A 20,568-nucleotide genomic window follows, 5' to 3' on the forward strand; every position below is an offset into this window, starting at 1 on the left:
CTCTTTTCAGTTTCATCAACAAGTTGTTTCAACTTTTCTGGATTTGTAATGTTTTGATGAACAATGCTAAGTAGCTGTAATTTTACGCCTTCTTTACCACCCTTAAAACAGAGATGGAAGTTATTAGTTTTGTCCCAAGGTAATTCAATTTTTTCACGTTCAATAAATCGAATGGTGTCACGATACTTCTCCTCGACCTTTGCAAAAGATAACTCGAATGCTACCATGGACGCCTCATCATCTATTCCTTTGTCGTTCAGTCTTAGATCTCCAGATAACATGGACTCATTAATACAGACCATTTCAGGAGAAACTAGATTACGAAGTTCTTCCTCGGAAGGAATTGGCTTTGCTGGATCAGCTGTCCATACACCACTTCCTCTGTCATACGTAGCAAGTGCCTTGAGCCTTTCTCGAATTGTTTGATGAGGAAAATCTGGGAAGGCCTCCTTGATATCATCAATTCTAATCTTGAGTTGCTTTTTACCTTTTTTCATTTGGTCAAGGAATGAACGGAAAATGAAAAGAGTCAAACGATTATTGGTATAACTTTCAGAGGCACGAGTTCTTGGAGGAGTGACTTCCACTTGAGGCTGTGTATGACCGACTGTATAAGTTCTTGGAATTTCACGAATGTAGAACTTGGTCTTGCCATCCTTTGACTTTCTAGTGCACAGAAGAAAATCAGTTGAAGGGACTTGGTTTTTGTAGATTTGAGCACGAAACATGTTGTTTTCAGTGGTCGTCACAAATTCACCATCTACCAGAGTAGTAATGAGAGGTACGCTATCTTCTGATTCTACAATGATAGGAATACCATCTTCACATTCAGGTACTTTTTCGAACGCAGAGTTTGGTTTCTTGTAATAATTCATAATCATGGTGCCCATTCCCACATTGTTCAAAAGTGGTGGTCTTTCTTCCACATATTCCATAAGAATTACACGGTGGTCATTAGCGGACAAGTCTTTTTTCTTCTCCAAATCCTTCTTTTTCTTTGACTTTTTCTTTTCTTTCTTTGGCTTTCTGAAAAGAACAGGCATGACTTCATTGGCCTTGAATTTCGTTTTTCGATGGTGAAGTCTACGTAATTCAGCGTCAGGAATGTGAGTTCTGTACAGTTCTGGATCAAGTCTAAGTGCAGGAAGTGAGTGCTTGACAGTATACTTTTTTGCACCTGTCTTTTGTCCTTGATCCTTAATTTTTTGACCTTCATATTTGGAGTCATTCGAAATGTTATAAATGTTTTGTTCGATGGAATAAAAGGCTTCTTCCTTTTCAGCTTGATCAGGATAATTAGCTTCAACAAAGAACATTGACTTGTCATTCATGTCAAGAAGCAACTTTTGTGGAGGTTTTGGACCAATGTCGTCCCAATAAACGTCATCCAGCCATTCTCCATTCAATAAGTTTTCATTAAGGAATTTGAATTGTGGTCCCTCTTCGTCATCATTTGTAAAGTCTGTCATGAAATGTCTAGCCACAGATTTTGGGTATCTACTACTTCCTTCTTCTTCGGTCTTGTCCTTTTTCTTCCGACGAGTATATTTTCGTTTTGTTCTCTTTTCATCTGCAAAATTCAAAGGCTCAGACTCACCTGCATACCCATTGTCAAATGTGTTTGCATCTTGTTGAGCCAAGTCTTTTCCAGAAGGAGTTTGAGCTTGGTTGTTTGTCGTTGTTGCAGAAATTGAAGGCTTTGACGAGGTAGCAGGTGTTGTTGATTTCTGAGTCTTTTGTTTTTCTTCTTTTTCTGATTCATATTCTCCCCATTCTCCTTTGCTTGGAGTGTTTAATTTTGGAATACCACTAAGATCAGGGATTTGGTTGATCTTGTTGTCGTTATGATGAGATTGAAGCATGTCCATTTGATTCAAGCCAAGAATGGATGATCCAAAAGTAGAAGGAATTTGTAATTTCTCTACGCTATGCTGATGGGTTTGCAAAGATTGCTTTGCTTTCAGTTGTTGTTCTAATTCTTCTCCTTTTTTTGTAACATCCCAAACAATGTCATTTTCCCAATGAGCTTGATCCAAGTTATGAAAAGAGCTTCGTTGAGCAATAATATCTTCAATCATCATTTGCTTGACATTTTCAGATTCTGTTCTATTTTGTTCCTTTTCAATATCTTCTTCATCTTTCATGATTTGTTCTTCTTGTAACAACATTTCAGATATTTTCTTTGTCATGGCTCTAACTTTAACGTCATTCTCAAAGAAAACGTCTTCTTCGTCATCGCCATCCTCAAGATTGTATCTCACCTTTGCATGCTCTTTCAACTTTTCAATAATTCCTTTCATGTTGAAAATTTTATGTTTTTGTTTTTTTGTCTCCTTTGCTCCAAATAATTCCGAGAAACGAAGTAAAGGATTAGCTGTCCCTTCATGTGAAAGAATATATTTCGGAGGAATATAATCTTGGTCTTCTTGATCGCTCATAACCGATTCGCTTAAAGCTTCATCTTCTTTATCGCTGATTAAACTGTCTTCGCTCTCAACTTCTGCAGCGTTTTCAGCTTCATCAATAAATCCAAGACCGAATCGATTTCCAATACCTCCCAAGCTTTGAACCATGTCCTTGTCCCCAAAGTCATCATAGTTACCCAAGAACAAGGACAATCCGATGTTGCTTTCATTATTCTTCTTGACCATTCTTGTAACGTCAAAAATTATTTCGGAGTTCGTTCTTCTATGAACTACAAGGATGGTGGATTATCGGTGTTGTGTTGAAAAGGACGATCAAGGATAGAAAAGATGATGATGATTGGTCCAAGGTGATAATGATGGTCCTACAACTTGGTATTTTTTTTTTGAAATTAAAAAAATTGTCTCTCTTGAATAAAAGTTGAAAGCAATTTACTCTTATCGTCAGCGAAGGCAAGAGACACGATCGTCGTATCCGTTGAGGAGGAATTCACAAGTGGATTGAATCGAGTTGAAGAAATAATAATGTATAATTTGTCTCTTTTTTCTTGTTCCAGTTCTTTCAAATAGAACAATGTTGTTCCTTGTCAAATTAATGCTTTGACGGGCAAACAAAAAAAATGTCAAATCAAAGGTCCTCATCGTTGTCATCCTCTCCCCACTCTCTGAGTGCCTTCTCGAACAAGAAGACCATCATTGTTATCCTGCTACTCGTGACAGCCTTCCTTTACTTTATAGCTTCATCATTCTTCTCTCGAGAGGGAGAAGACTTTTTAACATCCAAACATCTTGTCTCCAGCAGGGTCCATCATAACGATTTACAATTTATAGAAAATCATGATTTAATTCGAAAAAAGTGGATGAAGAGTAAACGTTTAAGTGTTGTGGATGATTGGCAAGATGACTACATGTTGGATTTTACGAATGCCAAAATTTATCCAGTGACCTTTCTGGATTTGGAGCCTGTCGAAGAAAATGCTAATATTGGACGAATGAAAGCTTTGTGTAAATTATATTTATTTTCATATTTCACATTCAACACAAGAGAAAGTTCGAAGGATGATTTTATTATTCCAACTGTGATTGGAGCTGAATCAGATAAGAGTGAAACATTTAGTAAGTGGATGATGGTTTCTTTTACGAGTTGGAATTGGTTTGACGGATGAATATTTACATGTGAAACATCATTGTTAAATGTTATTGCGATATTGCGAAATGATCATTGTTAATTGAACGATATTTTTATAATCAACAGCTCCGTATACTCACTGGAAGAAGGTTGAAAAGCTGCATGAATTTTTAAATAGTCCAGAATCCAAATATATTAGACCCCATGACTATATCATGTTCAGTGATGCCACTGACGTGTTTTTTGTCAACAATATTAAGAAATCAAAGGAAATATTTGAGAACTATTACATGAAGCAAATTGCTGGTATTGACTTGGAGAATGACGCAGAAAAACGATGGCCAATTGTTTTTTGTGCAGAGAAGAATCGGTGGCCGCCAGATGATTTCATGCAAAACATGTTCGCAGTAAGTCATGTGAATATTTCATCTTGTTTCAAAATATTCTAAAACACACATAACGTGTTCTGATGACACCAATGGAAATACGAATGAATATTAATATGGTCCATAACACAGAAAACAGAAAAAGAGGAACAAATGGTTTCAAAACATTATTACGACAGAGATGGATATTTCATTCATCAAAATTGTGATCGATCCAATCAGCGAATATACCTTAACAGTGGATTCATGATGGGAAGAAAACGTGATTTCATAGAAATGCTCCACGTAGCACTCACAGAAGTCACTTTGGGAGAACCAAAGGTAAGTGAACAAAGTGAATGTAAGAAATTATATCCATCTCAATATTCATTTCAACATATGAATGTTAAAACTACAAATTGGTTACAAAAACAAAAGCCTCGAATTGAAGACCAAGGTAAGTCAATCCAGATCATTCAACATTGACCTGTTCATAAACAAATTCAATGTTGAACAAACACTAGCTCTCTATCAATATATGCATGCCACTCAAAAGTATCCATTCTTGACCGATTGTGAAGCCAAACTCGTCTATAGCCCATTCAGTGTTTGTGAAAATGTCAAATCAGATTCATCTTCAGAATGGGGATGTTCTCTTACCGATTCACCTCATCGACCTTTTGCTCTTCATAGTAATGGAGGACTATGTCCAAGTGTATGCACGTGTTTGAGAACCATTCACGAGTCGAGACACCTTAAACAAAATATTGAGAAGCAATTGACAACAGATTTTGCCATTCATTCCTATCATGTTGGCATGAAAACAACCAAAAGGTATCCACTCATGCCCGTGTGTGGCAAGTATTTGGATGAGCAATATCCTGCTTCGGTATGCAATAGATGATAATGATTTTATATAAACTCACGAGAATATAATCTCGAGAGGAGCAACAAATCTAGTGATTATTCAAAAATAGACAATACATGTTGTCAACACACGTTTAACTTTCTGCAAATTGTTCTCATTAATATTATTATTAGAACATTCAAGGTTGTCAACAAAAATTGAAAAATTGATCTCTTCTCATCATTTCATACAATAACTGGTCGCGATCGACTTTTTCCACCACACTTCATTTCGGGTCCTTTAATAGACAATCCAAATGTTTTCCAAATCAAGCCTCAGCTCCTCTCCTCTTCTTCGCAATAACAGTTGGTGGAGTCTTTGTTTGCATCATCACTCCGAGAGAGACTCTCGCAAGGCTTCTTCTTCTTTATTCTCTCCACGTTTAAAAAAAAGCATCACCATCATTTCTCTTGAAAATTGTTGTGTCTTATTCTCGAATAAGAGATTTCTTTCTTTCAATTTGTTAACCTTGCAACAACAAAACAAAATGGTAGGTTGCATGGAGAGGAATACAAAGAATTTGATTATGGGAGATTATCAACTGATTACAATTTTATACAACTTGGAATGGTAGCTATCATTCCGAATTGAAAAAGACTCCATGGGAGATGTCCAAGTACCAGCCAACGTGTATTGGGGAGCTCAAACACAACGTAGTATTGAGAATTTCAAAATTGGAGGTGAACGAGAACGTATGCCAATTGAAATTATTTACGCTCTTGCCACTTTGAAAGGTGCTTGTGCTAAAGTAAATGATGAATATGGAGATCTCGACTCAAAAATTGCAGAATTAATTCAAAAAGTAGTTTTGGAAATTGTGGACGAACGTAAATTTGACGATCAATTTCCTCTCAAGATTTATCAAACAGGTAAGTGAAATGGCATCGATATGGATGTCATCAATGCTGTCAATAGGATCTGGAACTCAAACTAACATGAACGTAAATGAGGTAATAAGCAATAGATGCATTGAATTGATGGGAGGAACTTTGGGCTCAAAGAAAGTTCACCCCAATGATCATGTAAATAGAGGACAATCAAGTAATGACACCTTTCCAACTGCAATGCATATTGCTGCAGCAACCCAAGCAACCTCACGTGTAATTCCAATGCTAAAACGATTGAGAGATGCATTTGAAAAGAAGAGACAAGAGTTTGCTCATATTGTGAAAATAGGCAGAACACATACCATGGATGCGACACCATTAACAATGGGACAAGAATTCTCTGGATTTGTATCCCAATTGGATTTTGCAATTGAAACAATTGAGAAGAGTTTAGAAGGTGTTTATGAATTAGCCATTGGAGGAACAGCTGTGGGAACAGGTCTCAACACTCGTGAAGGTTTTGGTGATGATGTTGCATTAGAACTGTCAAAAATTACAAAATTGCCATTTAAATCAGCACGCAACAAGTTTATGGCACTTAGTGGAAATGATGCAATTGTAGCATTGAGTGGAGCTTATAATTGCTGTGCGACAATTCTCATGAAAATTGCCAATGATATTAGATTGCTCGGAAGTGGACCTCGTTGTGGTCTGAGCGAATTAATTCTTCCCAGTAATGAACCTGGATCATCAATCATGCCTGGCAAAGTGAACCCAACACAACCAGAAGCTGTGACCATGGTATGTGCTCAAGTTATGGGCAATCATGTTGGTGTGACAATTGGATCAAGCAATGGACACTTCCAATTGAATGTTTTTAGACCACAAGTTATTAACTCTGTTTTGCAATCAGGACGCTTAATTGCTGACGCTTGTGAGAGCTTTGCTGAGCACTGCATTGATGGTCTTCTTGCCAATGAATCCAAGATTAAGGAATATGTTGCTAATTCTCTAATGCTTGTCACTGCATTGAACCCTGTAATTGGTTATGACAACGCTGCTAAAGTCGCAAAGAAGGCCTATCAAGAGAATATTAGTTTGAAACAAGCTTGTAAAGATTTGAATTTGCTTTCAGAAGAAGAATTCGACAAGCATGTCAAAGCAGAAGACATGTGCTACCCTGATCCAAAGGCTGAAAAGAAATAAAGTCTGAATGGTTGTTTAAGTGGAGCTCAAAGATATATATATTGCTTATTCATTGATTTTGGATCAACCCAAACACAAAAAATGGAATCATCATCACCTTCTCCCACATTTATAATTCCTCTCTTCATCATCATTCTCTTTTTATGTTCTCCGTTCATATTGACGACGATAAATTATAAGGATTCAAATGATGGCGTATCATCATACAATCAGGTCCATGGCGAGCCTTCAACAGTAGTTCCTTTACCGAATATTGATTTCTCGGAAATGTATCCCTTCATTCAACATATTGATACTTACATCAGTTACAAGACACAGATTGAGTCTTTTCCGAACATGTTATTAATTATTTATTTTCCTTGGGATAGTATCACCATTTACGAGGTGAAACAGGCTCTTATCGAAGTTTATAAGGAATTTTCTCAAACCGATAGACTCTTTACGGAATACAATGGAGAGTTACTGAATGGCTTAACTCTCATCCCAACCACTTCCAACTCTTATAATAACAACACATCCGATAATAAGTTTGTTGTACGAGTGATTAATTATCATAATGTTCAAGACAAGGATCTGAAAGAAAAACTAGTTACTTTGACTTCTCCTTCCATTCGATTCATAAAAGGCCTGGAATCAGAACGACATTATTTCTATAGCCAGTATTCTTCAACCATGCTCATGAGATTTATCAATATTTCACTAAATAGAAAAATGTTGACGGAAGAGTATCGTGATGTGTGCATTAACGAGTCAACACGAAATGAACAAGCCAGAGAAAAAGCTCTTAGTCATATATTGGAAGAAGAGCAAGTATTAATTGGCTATTTTCCAGACCAATCCAAAGATGAGCAAATGTATTTGGAGAAATTTTATAATTCTACTTTCAATTATGTGCAACCTTTGCGCCTCAAGTTCGTAAAGGTTTTAAGTGAGAGCAAATTGAAAGAATATTTTGGATGTCATTCAACACTTCTTGGAAAATTTAGAAAAATTTCGACAGTTGTTCTCTACAATATTGTTAAGGATGTGATACATGTCTACAATAGTGAGCCCAAATTATTGGCAGATTGGGTTCTCGAAAAGTATGAACCACTTGTTGGAGAAATTCAGTCACAAAGCTCGAGAAAATTTTTAGAGTACAAGAATAAGGTCATGCTTTTCTTGGAATCATCTCAAAACGATGCAATAATGAAAGCGTTCAAGAAGTTCTCGTTTGAAACATACAATCATTTTAAAGGTGTTGAATATCGATTTGGTTTTATTGAGAGGGAATATGCAAAGAATTTATATAGAAGCTACATTCGAAGTGGACCAAATCCTGGACAAGTGTTGACAGTTTACAATATGCCTGAAGATATCTTCCCCTCAGCAATGATTGTAGTGAATAGCACTATTTACTTTTTGGACAAATGTTTAGAAAGAACTTATGACAAATTTGAGGCTTATCAACATTGCTTTCAAAAGTTCCTTGATCAACCTTCTTTATTTATTCACCACAACAGCTTACAAATCAAAGACAGCATTTCATATAATGCTCTCAAATCAATTCTCAATTTACAATTTAGATCAAAATTGGCACTAGTTTTCATATTTTCATCATCGTTCGGTAACACCAATTACTACCTTTCAATGCTTGATGAAATTAGTCAAGAGATGAGTCCTTTCCTGGATATTTATAAACTTGATGTCAAGTATAATGATATTCCAAGTGAGCTTTTTGATAATATTGGGCTAGTTTATTCAAAGTATAGCGAACTGGATTATAATATGGAGAATATACCGTACTTAATACTTGTCCCAAACCATCAGGACTCACCAAATAGAATTTATCGTCAACCAACCATTTCATACTCCCTTTTAAGAAAATGGATTTCAGAGTATGTTGCACAGTACTTGATGCAACGTGTTGAAATACCAACAGGAACTGGAGAACTTGTGTTGTAATTATTGTTAATTTATTACAGAACGTATGCATGATTGACTTTGCAATTATCGGACTTATTAGTTCATTAGAATTTTGTCGATTTCTTGTCTCACTAAAATCAATCTTTCTGGATCTAACTCGTTCACTAGATCGAGGACGACATTCAGCAACGTATTCCTATTTACAGGTGGAAGTTGAGGAGGCTGTGATTTTTGATAACCTTGTTGTTGATTGTATCGAGCTCGTGAAGGTTGTTGTGGATAGTTCTCAGAGGAAGGGAAGTAAGGAATGTTTGAGACTTGAGAAGCTTCCCATCGGGAACGTTGGCCCTGTTGAGCTGTGCTAACTCTTGAATTCATGTGGTGGGAATAATTATTATGACCTATTTGATTATCCAAATAATTATCGTCATATGCTCGTTGATGTGTGCCATAGTCAACATTTTGTTGATAATTTTGGTTATATCCAGTCATGTCTCTTCCAGAATGTTGACGGTGAGCTGACGGAAGTTGTTCCATATAATGCTGTTGTTGATAGTGTTGAGGTAAACCTTGATATGATTGTTGAACACTAATGTGTTGCTGTTGGGTATGTCTTCTGTTTGTGTCCTGTTGTGGTGGAGGTGAACCATTACCATTTCCTTCTCGTTGCATTCTCAAATAAGGGTCATGTTGTTGCCTGTTTCCATCTCTTTTTACAACAACGGGTGGTTCTTCTTCTTCCTCACATTCTTCTTGAGGTTGTGGTAAGTTTTTCTGAAGGTCTTGCTTTGCATGAACCACGTAGTCGCTTTCAACCGGAGAAGGCTGAGGAGATGGTATAGATTTCGATGGTTGTTGCTGTGAACTAACCACACCTGGATTTGCGACTGGAACTGGTGACTCGTTTTTAGTTGCAATGTTTCCTCCTCCTATTGGAGTATTGTCATTGTGCAATCTCCTATTACTAACGAAATTTGAGCTCTCAGTAACTGTAACAGGGTCATAGATCTTGGGGACATCTTTTCTGGGTGGAGTTCTCGCGAGTTTGTGACGAGGTTTAGTGATCATTGCTTGCTCATCATCTTCCTTTATGGCAGCCTTTGGTGGTGATTTTGATTTCACTTTTGGAGATGGAGATCTTCTTGGAGCATCAGTGGCAAATTCAAGACCTCGAAATTGTTTGGCCATCTCCCGTTCCTCAGGAGAAATATCTGAGAGATATGTCAATTAGTTAGTATTAGCAACCGTGGTTTTGGACAACTTACCATCATCATCAAGCTTTGTCAATCCATCCAAATAAGCAATAACCTTTAGACGGTAATTTTCACAGTCAGCACAAGGGTTACCTGCAAGCCAAAGCACTCGGAGTGCCTTCAAGTCTTTTAAAAATTGAATTTCTGATAAATCTGCAATTTTGTTCTTCCTCAGATACAGTTCTCTTAATTTAAAGCCTGGTCATCATTATTGCATGAATAAAAATTTATGCAAACATTAAAAATACGAACAGTGCTCAAATGGTTTCAAGGTGTTAATGTTGTTGACGCTCAGAGATACAACCTCTACGTTGGGCATTTCCTCAATCACGGAAACATCTTGCAATTCTTGACCCCAAAAATTTAAATTCTTGACGTTGGCAACGTTATCCAGTCGAGTTTTACCCAAAATAAAATTCTTTGTAAGGACTCTATCCGACATCTCCGAAGTAGGTCTTTTGGAATAATGGTCTTCAAATAATTTTTTAGGGAGAAGGGCAGCAAGAAGGCTTTTTTTTTGGTTTTATTGATACGTACTTGATGGGCGCCAAATATTTCCTTCGTATTTCTTTCCCTAGTCTTCTCTAATCTGGAAATTGATGGGCCATCACATCATACTGGTGATGTATGAAGCGTAGATAGATTGTGCAAATCTCAAGCCTCAACCTATAATGACTCTCTGAGGAGGAGAATGACTCGCTTCAGACATGATGATCGACTCGTTGTGAGCATCACCTATATATGGAGTCGTCAATTCAAGTGCTTGACCGAAAATAAAAGCTCATCAAAAACAAGACCATCATAGGGCAATGCATCACCACATGCAACACAGGTGGAGAGCTCATAATTTTCTGAAACTTGTTGTTGATCCAAAGTCTTACTTGCTGAAAGAAGAGAATCCTCTTGTTGTGGATCGGGTTGAGTATTCCCAAAGTTGAATGTATAATTTTCCTCAGGAACTCCAATATGAATACTCAGAGCACTCACAAGATTGGAAGTCGGGTCATGTTTGAAAAGGAGTATATTTGGATCGGATCCTCGATCATACGGTCCAAACAACATGTTTTCCTTACATGGAGAGAACAAGTATCGATTCTCAAAGAATACATGTGGATTCTCGAATGGCTTGTTCATTTGCATCATTCTCGTTTCTGCTGAAGAGGAGATAGATGATGGTGAGGATGGAATGGTTGTGATTTCACTGTTAGTACTGCTGCTGCTCCTACTACCAGAGATACTCGCAGACGTAATACCACTCCTTTGAATGGTCTTCACAAATTCATTCACACTCATCATGGAATATTGCAACACGTTGGGGCATGACAGTCTCTTGAGAGAACACGTGAATGGGAATGATTGCACGTTGTGTATTTCTGCATTATTGCAAAAACCTTCACCCCAAAATATGGATAGAAATGTCTTTTCAATGTGTTGAGTCGATGAGTCTTGAGTTTGCAAGGATTGTGTGATTCGTAAGGAGGAAATGGATGGATTGGCACCAACTCCAAGAAGCTGTGAATACACAGGGGACGAGAGAGGAGTTGCCTTGCGAGCAGCATCTTGACTTGTCTTGCTCTCTCCTTCTGACTGTATGGAGAGTGGGAGAGTAACAAAGGTTCCATACACATTGTTATTTGTTGTGGAATATGCAATTAAAACAAATAAATCTAATTGAGAAGGTAAATCTTGGGCATCGTGTGGTGTTAATGAAATTGCGTGAATGGTGAAGTGTTTCAAAATATCAATCTTTTCTAACTTGTTTGGAATGGTAAACGTCTGAATGAGTTTTGTGCCAGTCACTGACTTGTCACTGGACTGTAAAATTCGATAAACATATATAGATAATACTTTTGATCGCGTATTTCTTGTGAACAACAATAAAGTGCTCATGGAGGACTCGAGAGTACTTGCAAGAATTTCATCAGAAGTCTTCAATGGATTCATCAACGAGACAGAAGTTTCTAAACCAAGTTCATAACTGTTCTTCTCCACATTCTTTACGATTTTGTAGATATGTAGTTGTCCATCATTGAAAACAATAGCTAATCTAAATGCTTTCAGTGGTTGTAACTGATTAGAAATTTTGTGTCTCATAATATTGACAACATTCACAGAGTCAAGTGAAAGTGCTTCTCCCTTATTGTTCTTAATAATAGATGATGGAGAAATTCGGTGTGTGTGAAAATCATAAAAAGAATAACTCAATGATTTTTCCTTCTCATAAACAAACATGAGATTATCAGAGTCATCGATAGATACAACTTTAGGCTTGGTTGAAGATTTTGTATTTGGTAATGGTTCATTTCTACCATATTTTGAATACTTGGAGAGAAATACTTCCATCTGAATAGGGTCAATATTTGTAGAAAATCTCAAAACACCTTTCTTTACAGGTTTTTTCTTGTATACTTCAAGAGTTTTCCAAATATCCTGTTGATCTGTTTAGCATTCAATAATATTTCGAATAAATAGCGTCATAAAGTATTGACATGACAAATTTGTATCGTTCAAGATTCAAAATAAATTTCATCTATTATTCTAAAAAACAACAAAACCTACGTGATGGCTCCCAAAGCAGTTTACTCTCTGGGATTTCATTAAATCTTCCATAGGAATAACGTTGTGCTTCCTCCAAGAAAAAAGTTTGGCTTGGTAATCCAATTTTTTTCGTTTTGAATTCGTCGAAAATTGGTTGATTTAGATACTTGTATCTACTGTACTTGTCGGTTTTAGAAGATATTGAAGGAATCCAAGATTTTTTACCCTCATTAGGATTCTCCATAATTTCTGGAGGGTCTCTCATTGAAATATATGTATAGGGCCAATCAGGCCATTTGTTTTCTAAACATCTTCTTGCTAATGATTTAATACCTCCAGGAGTTCCACTCTCGTCCAGAATAAATTCCACATTTAAACCTAACTTTTCAGTTCTTGATTTAAACAGTTGATACATGTCATCCACAAGAATAATCCATTCATTGTCAGGTTTTGGTAAGCAAGGATTTTTCATGGTTCCGACGACATAAGTTCCAGTTCCTGCATTGCTATTAAACATTAATTTGTGATATTTCATGCAAAGAGCAATATAAATTTTCTCAGATTCATCGTTTGGAGATGTTTTAAATCGTTTTCTAATATCAGTTACAGTATCAATAAGATCAATTGTATCGAAATATCCAATTCCATTTGTAATACCTCCAATTTCTGGAGCATCGTGTGTTAAGATTAAACAAGATGTTTTTGTGGTAGATGGTAAAGAATTCGTTTCAGCAATATCATGGACGCTTCTTCTACATGCACGTCCATACTTTTCAACAAAATCTTTGTAGTCAATATGATAATAAACATCAACTTTAAAATGTCTGACACCTTTTTGATAACCTTGGATCCATTGTCTCAAATCATTCCATGAATGAACTTGATATGAAATGGAAGGAGAAGTGATTTTTGCTTTTTTCATGAGATGAGGTCTTTTTAACTTGCCATCTGGTGTAGTATCCCCTTTTTGAACATTTCAATATATTAATATATTATGGGTCCCATAACAACAAAGATCGACGTACCCTCCAGTGTACTTAAATCTGAATTTGAATGAAGTAAATCTTCATCAGAAATATGATTTTGATCCTCTACAACGACTCTCATGTGAGAATCATGACTTAAAGTGTGTGACACACTAAACATGAAAATCATTGTGACTATTAGCATAATTCCAGTGAAAATTAAAATTGCACTTAAATAAATGCCTTTCACAGAATTTGGACAACAAGGAAGATGGACACTATTTTGGTTATTCGGATGGTGATGATGAACGCTCGTATTCATTGCTCCTCCTCGAGATTTTTCTTGATTATCTATTTTTGAAGAGGGTGATGAAGAATGTGCATGGGAATGGTGATGATGATCATGAGAAGATGAGGATGACGACGATGAATTATTATTTGAATCGGACATCATTCCTACCTCGGAGGAGAGCATGGATGATCCCGATAATCCTGCTCCTCCAACTCTTCTTGAATGCAGAGCAGGTGTTAGAACAGGCAGTAGAGGAGACTCAATATCAAGATTAGCAGTTGTTGGAGTGGGTGGATCGTAATGATCAGCAGTCTCCCTGTTGCTCAAAGGTGTGAGATGATGGGAGGATTGGGGTGATGTGGTGTTCTGCTTGGAAGGCGAGGTTGTAGAAATGAACATTTTTTGTGTTACCATCACCGTTTCGCTCCTGCACATCCAAAAAAGCTCTATGATTTATTCAAAGTTGTATGGTTATCGATAAATTAAATTACACAACAACATCGTCATCCTCAGCCTCGAAAACACTCTTTGACTCAACAACGGCAGCTGCAGGTTTGGTGGACTTTTGTTGCTCTTCTATCTTTTTTGCGTCTGCAATTTTTTGTTTCTTTTGGGCATCTTTGAGTTTCTTGTTACGGATCTTCTTCAATCTAAAGAATTCTTCTCTTTCTAATTCGTCCAATTCACTGATAATATAGCTGATAGTATTTTGAATCTTTGGTTGAATAACTTTTTCAAGAGCATTCACACGACGATTGGTAATTTTGATGGCCTGATCGAGAGTAACGAAACTTGTTTGTAAACTTGCAAGTTTGATGAGATTTTTCAAAGCTTCAGTAAAGATGGATTTACAGTTTTGGATCTGTTCACCACCACGTGAAATTATTGATGTCATTCCTTCCTCACTCTGTGCGCTATCATCAGGATGAAAAACTGGTAAAGTAACACCCGCAATATTCTCAGCTCTCATCTTGACTTTTGTTGCAGCACTCTTGACACTTTCAATCACAGCATATGAAATATCACCGGCGTTGTATCTAGCCTCGGCAAGTGAAAAATAGGCTTTACGGAACATATCCGACATTCCTTCCTTCTGTTCTTTGATGTCTTTCAGGATAGAACGGAATTTAATATTCAAAGCATCAGATTTTTTCTTCAATAGCGAGTGTCCCTTCTTGGCACCCTGAAGACGAATTTTCATATTTTGCAGGGTCATACGGCTAGGTAGCACCTGAAGACGATTCTTGGCATCACTCATTTTTTTATTGTTTGATGATAAAAAAATCGAAATTTTATCAAAAATAAATTTTTAAAAAATTGTTATTCCTCGAAATGTCATCAACCACCCGAAAACACAAACTGTTGGACCAAGAGCTCAGTATTGACAATGAAAGGTCTCTTGAGTTGGATTTGAAAAATCTTTTTACATTCGATCACTTGATCAAGGAAATCAGAATCATTCATCGTTCGTTAAACACCTGGATAAGAAGCAACCAATGTCAAGTTATTGATGAAATTGACCAACAATACAAGTACGTTGCAAATTTGCAGTTCCCCACTTTGTCACCGCTATTCAGTAAGCAGGACCAACCACCTCAAGAGCGTCGCCAGAGACATCATGTGATGGACGAAAGTTCTGGCAAACGAGGGCCGTAGTGTTGAGGCACCGTAATAGGGGCGCGTTTATCATCCAAAAAAAATATCATGAAAGCAGCCTTAATAATTGCATCATTGCTGTTGGTCCTTTTTGCTGGTGTTTGTTTTGTAACTGCCGCTGATGCTGTTCCTTCGGCAACACCAACAACGACTACTCCAACAACAACACCATCCAAAGAAGAACGTGCAAAAATAAGAAGGTTGTTGAACAAGAAGAAGAAGCAGCTTGCCAGAACCACTAAAGGAAATAAGGAAGTACAAACCCTTATCAGTGCTGCTCAGCTAATGCCATCAGATGCGCAATCACAGGCATACGTGCAAAACCAAAATCAAGTTTCGAGCGAGTTGTCTACTGTCGAACAAACTCTTAAATTCGAAATTGAGGCTCTCTCCAAGCTTTGCCCAGAATGCGCCGCTAAGAAGTCAGCAAAGAAGGGTAAAAGGTCTACAGGAAAGGCCAGAAAGACTAGCACAGCAAAGACAGGTAAGGTTGCCAAGAAATCTGCAGGAAAGGTTAGAAAGAGTGGAAAGAGTGTCAACAAATCTACAGGAAAGAGATCGTCCGTTACTACCACTACAAGTGGAAAGAAAAATATTTCAAACACAAGATCGTCCACCAAAAAGGGAAGTAAGAAGAGCAAGTCCTCAGCATCCACCTCTGGCTCATCTTCATCATCTTCCACACAAGTCGAATCTTCAACAACATCCTCCCTTACGACTGCTTCTGTGAAGACACCATTGTCAGTCCCTGTTGCTTCGTCACCAGCCAAAACAAAGCCAAAGACAAACAAAGTTATTTCCACAAAAAAGAGTTTCCCTTCTGTTGCATCAAATACCACTGCTATTGCAAAGCCAGTGAAAGCAACGACAGCTCAAGGCCCAGCCAAGAAGATTGTGAAACCAAAGCCTGTAACAAAAATACCTATTGTAGCAAAGCCTGTCACATCAAATACCACTGCTATTGCCAAGCCAGCCAAGAAGATTGTGAAACCAAAGCCTGTAGCAAAGAATTCGATTCCAAAGACCACACCATCTGCTACCAGTGCTAACTCCACTGCTGTAACGCCAAAGTCTGTTCTCTTATCAAAACCTTCTCCAAAGGCAAGTGGTACTTCAGTATCCAAGAAAACAACAGCGAAGACAGTGAAAGCAGTTAGAAAACCAACCAAGATCACCAAAAGAAAGATTATTGTTGCAAAGTTGATCAAAAAACCAACTACACCTGTGACCTCTCCTATTGCAACACAAAGCGTCTCTGCTGCACCAAAGACTCTAAACATTCCTAAAACAACAGCTAAACCAACGGCAAAACCAGCTTCCAAACCAGCTTCCTCAAGCTCAGCAGGTTCAGCTAAAAAGAAACCAAACATTCTTTCAAGGGCTGCTAAAGCTGTGAAACGAGTGGTTAGAAGATTTGGAAGAAGAAGAAGATAATAAATCGACTATCTGACGTTGTTTTTCACAATTTGCATTTAGCTTAAGATCGAACTCCATTCTTGCAGCAGTAAAAACAAATTGTAATTTATTGAACATTCGTTCACAATTCTTCGAACTGAGCAATGGTTGCAAGGATGTGCTTTCCGAATGGTAGTTTTTTGATCTTTTCTTGATGTGGTCTAATTGCTTCTGTAATCGTTCGTCTTTGTGCAGGATCACAAGTTTCGATGATTTTTTGGATCACATAGTTCGCAAATTGATCCTTCATCATTGCGAAAAAGGGTGTATCTGCAAAGTCTTGGGTTTGCAAATCTCCAATTAACTCTGCTACCATGTTATCCCTTTCCTTCTTGTTTGCTTGTTGAAAACATTTTTCGATAACATTTGAGGCAAACTTGTTCGATGATAATGTTTGAATGTCTTTGCTTAAGGCGGAAATTATTTGAGACTTGTAGGATGGCTTTCCATTGCTCAACACATGTTGAACAACATAATTACCATATGGGTCAACAACTAAACGGGAAACGTTTTCTAAAATCTCTTGCAAAATTGGAGCAGTTTGTGTTTCTGTACAGTGTTCCAAGATACGTTGAATTACACGGCAACCATATATATGAATAGCCTGTTCGTAAACCTTTCCTTTAAATCCATCAACTATAAATTGAATCATTTTGTGTGGAACTCTTTCAAAACATTTCTGAATTACGTGATTTCCATTTTGGTCTTGAACACAACGCATAACATTTCCCTTCAATTCATTTACAATAAACTCCTTATCCTCATTGTCAATAACGTCCAATGCTTTTTGAATAACTCTACAACCATATGTTTGTAGTGTCAAATTAAGAACATTTCCTTGTAATTCCTTAGCAAGCTTTTTTCTTTGTTGAACGTTTCCAAACTCAAAGAATTTTTGGATAACATAATTTCCAAATACGTCCATCATGAGAGATTGAGCATGGGGCTGAATTTCTTTGAAGATCAACTCCTTTTCATTATTTGAAGCTTTTTCCAACTTTTGTTGAATAAATCTTGATCCGTGCTGATCTCTTGAGAATTCAACAACATGACCTACAATGTCAGAGAGCTCATATTTCCGACCAGATCTACCATTCTTAAACTCGTCCATTAATGCAGACATTGGTACATGTTCAGTCGTTGAGGAATTATAAGCGGTGTTGGAATTTGAGTGGTTTCCACGTGGCGGCTTTCTTGAAGAATGATTTTCAATTTTATCACCTCTATGTTTGTTATTGCCACTCGATGCATTGCTCACTGGTGAGCCAGTATGTGGCGATGACGATAGATTGTTGTTATTATTTGATACATGATGATGTCCACTAGTAGAATGATAGCTTCCAACTGTTGCCGTAGAAGGAATATGGCCACTGTTATTACTGGTAGTTTTGGCTGATGTTTGAGAAGGATGGAAATGCGTTTGAGAAGTACCAGACCATGTGCCATTATGATATTGGGGGTTGGATCCATGAGGAGGGACCATGTGTTGTGTTGTTTGTCTACTATTATCTACAACTGGAACATTCATATGTGGAGGTTGAGAATTCTGTGGAACCACATAAGATGGAGGAATGAAATATGGAACTCCGTTGGGTGGCACATAATAAGTGGGAGGTATTGCTCGCATACCTTGCTCGGCGGAATGTGGCTGTGGTTGAGGTCTAACAAGTATTACATTACTTCCATAGTGATGAGGAGGATAGTACTCCACTGGAGGTTGGCCATTCGGATACATCATTGGCGGATAGCCAGGATTATTTGAAGCGGCATCCCAATTCATGTTCATTTGTTGGAATAGCTCGTTGAGTTGTTGTTGTTCATCTGATGATGAATGTATATCACTGCTATGTTCTGCTGACATTACTTGATATGGAACGCTGTACTGTTGTGGAGGCAGATTTCTGTTCTGGTTTGGGTCATACGTATGAGTAGATGGATGATAGCTGTTGCCTCGAGTATTATCATTCTTTTTACCACCTTTAGTTCCGTAATTGTTGTTATGGTGTTGATGATGCTGTTGTTGATGATGGTGTACAACACTTGAAGGAACCATATCATGTTGCTGCAAAATGGATGCAACCGTTACATGAGAGCCATTATTGTTGTGATTGTTCTGATGATGATGACTCGTGGATATAAATGGCTGTGATGGTGATGATTGTTCTTTAGAGGATAGGCTGAAAACAGGGGAGGGTGTTCTTGGGAAATCCTGTTGAATTTGATCGAGAGCTGATGATCTTGCCTTGTATTTCTTTTCATCACCAACAGCTCCAGGTGAATTCGGAGGGTTAAATTCATTCACTGTTGATGCGGTTGTTGCTGGCAGAATAGTGTCCTTTCTCCATGCATTGTTTGTTGTTAGAATAGGTGGAGGTAGTCTCGGATTGAGATTCTTATTTGAATAATAATAATCATAGTATTGAGGGTTTGAACGAATACTCAATTCATTGGTGTTCGTATTTGTGGGTGTACTTGATTGCTCATCGAGACTTTCTTGTGGTGGTGCCGAGCTACTTCTGTATCCACCGTATAATTCAGCGCCACTGGTAATGATGGATGTTATTTTCTTCAAAACAGGTGCTCTGGTCATTGTACTACCATGATGGTTGTTGTTGCTGGATAGTGATGATGATTGTGTTGTATAAGAGTTTCCACCCGAAGTAGAAGGGAAAGGAAATGCATTGTTGTTCATCATTTTGTTTCCAATATTGAGAGTTGTGTGATGAGTGCTGTTGAGTTCAACAATATGATCCTCGCAGAGCAGATCCACTTAGAAATTATAATTGATGATTTGGATTTCGAAACGCACGCAACAATTCGATATGAATTTCGGTACTACTACACTGTTTCTCTGTACAGCAAAATTTACAAGGACCACGATGGTACGATGATGAGAGAAATGTAAGAATTAGAGTCTAGAGGTATAAATCTATACACGTTTTTGAATATGTTGTTATATAAAACAACTCCAAATGATCCTCCTGATTTACACAATAATGACGCTATGATACAATCGAACCACTCACACACAATTGGTTGTATTCACACGCGGAGCGGAACACAGCAACTGTTGTAATTTTTTGTTCTCTCAAATCTGGATGACGAGCAGACACACACATCTCTCGATGGCTTGAAAAAGGAGTATACCAGATCAAGCTTTGCGATGATTTTCATAAAAACTCATTCCATACATACCAACTGCGAGTTGGTGTAGATGTTCTTTGTGAATAACCAAATTGAAACTTGCAAGTACATGCTTTTAAATGATGCATGCACAAAAGAGTTGCACGAACGAAAAGAAAATAACAAATCAAAGGATGCCTCCGACTGTATGCTGAGACCCAATGCTCGATCTGGAGTTATGACGACCAACGAAGTGTGAATGGAATTGCTCTTTCATCAACAGGGTCAACCAATCAAAAGAATGAAGTGTTAGTTTGTGAAGTTTTCAATGCAAGTATTCTCGTTCTCAATAGTTTAGATGGGCAACTCATTTCATCATTTTCAGCAATTTGTTGGGGAATTACACCTATTGATTGCTTAAGATTCGTTGTTTCTTCATTTAAGCAAGAGCTCCATGTAATGGAGGTGGAGAGCGAATTCAAAGCTTGTACATTATCGCCCTTATCAAGAGGTGATCAAACAAA

At 37.5% G+C, this 20,568-nt stretch overlaps 9 protein-coding genes across 9 annotated transcripts in view; 4 read left to right on the forward strand and 5 right to left on the reverse strand.

Moving 5' to 3' along the window:
- The window catches only part of FDP41_001016 (uncharacterized protein), a gene marked incomplete at both ends in the record, with an annotated part of 2,745 nt that extends 94 nt beyond the window's left edge, over positions 1–2,651 (reverse strand). The window contains one exon of the mRNA XM_044700427.1: positions 1–2,651. This exon is cut by the window's left edge and continues 94 nt beyond it. Coding sequence (XP_044564576.1) covers positions 1–2,651 — 2,651 coding nt within the window.
- Positions 2,652–3,043: 392 nt separating this feature from the next.
- FDP41_001017 (uncharacterized protein) lies at positions 3,044–4,821 on the forward strand (the record flags this gene model as incomplete). Its single annotated transcript, XM_044700438.1, has 5 exons — positions 3,044–3,539; positions 3,679–3,959; positions 4,071–4,259; positions 4,356–4,374; positions 4,442–4,821. The coding sequence occupies 5 exons, from the start codon at positions 3,044–3,046 to the stop codon at positions 4,819–4,821; spliced, it is 1,365 nt and encodes a 454-aa protein (XP_044564577.1).
- A 490-nt stretch (positions 4,822–5,311) lies between these two features.
- Positions 5,312–6,857, forward strand: FDP41_001018 (uncharacterized protein; the record flags this gene model as incomplete). Its single annotated transcript, XM_044700449.1, has 3 exons — positions 5,312–5,314; positions 5,399–5,693; positions 5,740–6,857. The coding sequence occupies 3 exons, from the start codon at positions 5,312–5,314 to the stop codon at positions 6,855–6,857; spliced, it is 1,416 nt and encodes a 471-aa protein (XP_044564578.1).
- Positions 6,858–6,938: 81 nt separating this feature from the next.
- Positions 6,939–8,801, forward strand: FDP41_001019 (uncharacterized protein; the record flags this gene model as incomplete). The annotated part of the gene is made up of 1 exon (XM_044700460.1): positions 6,939–8,801. One exon carries the CDS (start codon positions 6,939–6,941, stop codon positions 8,799–8,801), a length of 1,863 nt encoding a protein of 620 aa, XP_044564579.1.
- A 57-nt stretch (positions 8,802–8,858) lies between these two features.
- Positions 8,859–10,457, reverse strand: FDP41_001020 (uncharacterized protein; the record flags this gene model as incomplete). The annotated part of the gene is made up of 3 exons (XM_044700472.1): positions 8,859–9,973; positions 10,028–10,213; positions 10,268–10,457. 3 exons carry the CDS (start codon positions 10,455–10,457, stop codon positions 8,859–8,861), a joined length of 1,491 nt encoding a protein of 496 aa, XP_044564580.1.
- Positions 10,458–10,765: 308 nt separating this feature from the next.
- FDP41_001021 (uncharacterized protein) lies at positions 10,766–14,209 on the reverse strand (the record flags this gene model as incomplete). Its single annotated transcript, XM_044700483.1, has 3 exons — positions 10,766–12,453; positions 12,575–13,516; positions 13,579–14,209. 3 exons carry the CDS (start codon positions 14,207–14,209, stop codon positions 10,766–10,768), a joined length of 3,261 nt encoding a protein of 1,086 aa, XP_044564581.1.
- An 88-nt stretch (positions 14,210–14,297) lies between these two features.
- Positions 14,298–15,068, reverse strand: FDP41_001022 (uncharacterized protein; the record flags this gene model as incomplete). Its single annotated transcript, XM_044700494.1, has 1 exon — positions 14,298–15,068. The coding sequence occupies one exon, from the start codon at positions 15,066–15,068 to the stop codon at positions 14,298–14,300; it is 771 nt and encodes a 256-aa protein (XP_044564582.1).
- A 446-nt stretch (positions 15,069–15,514) lies between these two features.
- FDP41_001023 (uncharacterized protein) lies at positions 15,515–16,900 on the forward strand (the record flags this gene model as incomplete). Its single annotated transcript, XM_044700505.1, has 1 exon — positions 15,515–16,900. One exon carries the CDS (start codon positions 15,515–15,517, stop codon positions 16,898–16,900), a length of 1,386 nt encoding a protein of 461 aa, XP_044564583.1.
- Positions 16,901–17,003: 103 nt separating this feature from the next.
- Positions 17,004–19,616, reverse strand: FDP41_001024 (uncharacterized protein; the record flags this gene model as incomplete). Its single annotated transcript, XM_044700516.1, has 1 exon — positions 17,004–19,616. The coding sequence occupies one exon, from the start codon at positions 19,614–19,616 to the stop codon at positions 17,004–17,006; it is 2,613 nt and encodes an 870-aa protein (XP_044564584.1).
- Positions 19,617–20,568: the final 952 nt, after the last annotated feature.

Source organism: Naegleria fowleri, assembly GCF_008403515.1.
Source record: "Naegleria fowleri strain ATCC 30894 chromosome Unknown tig22, whole genome shotgun sequence".
Lineage (NCBI taxonomy): Eukaryota > Heterolobosea > Eutetramitea > Acrasida > Naegleriidae > Naegleria > Naegleria fowleri.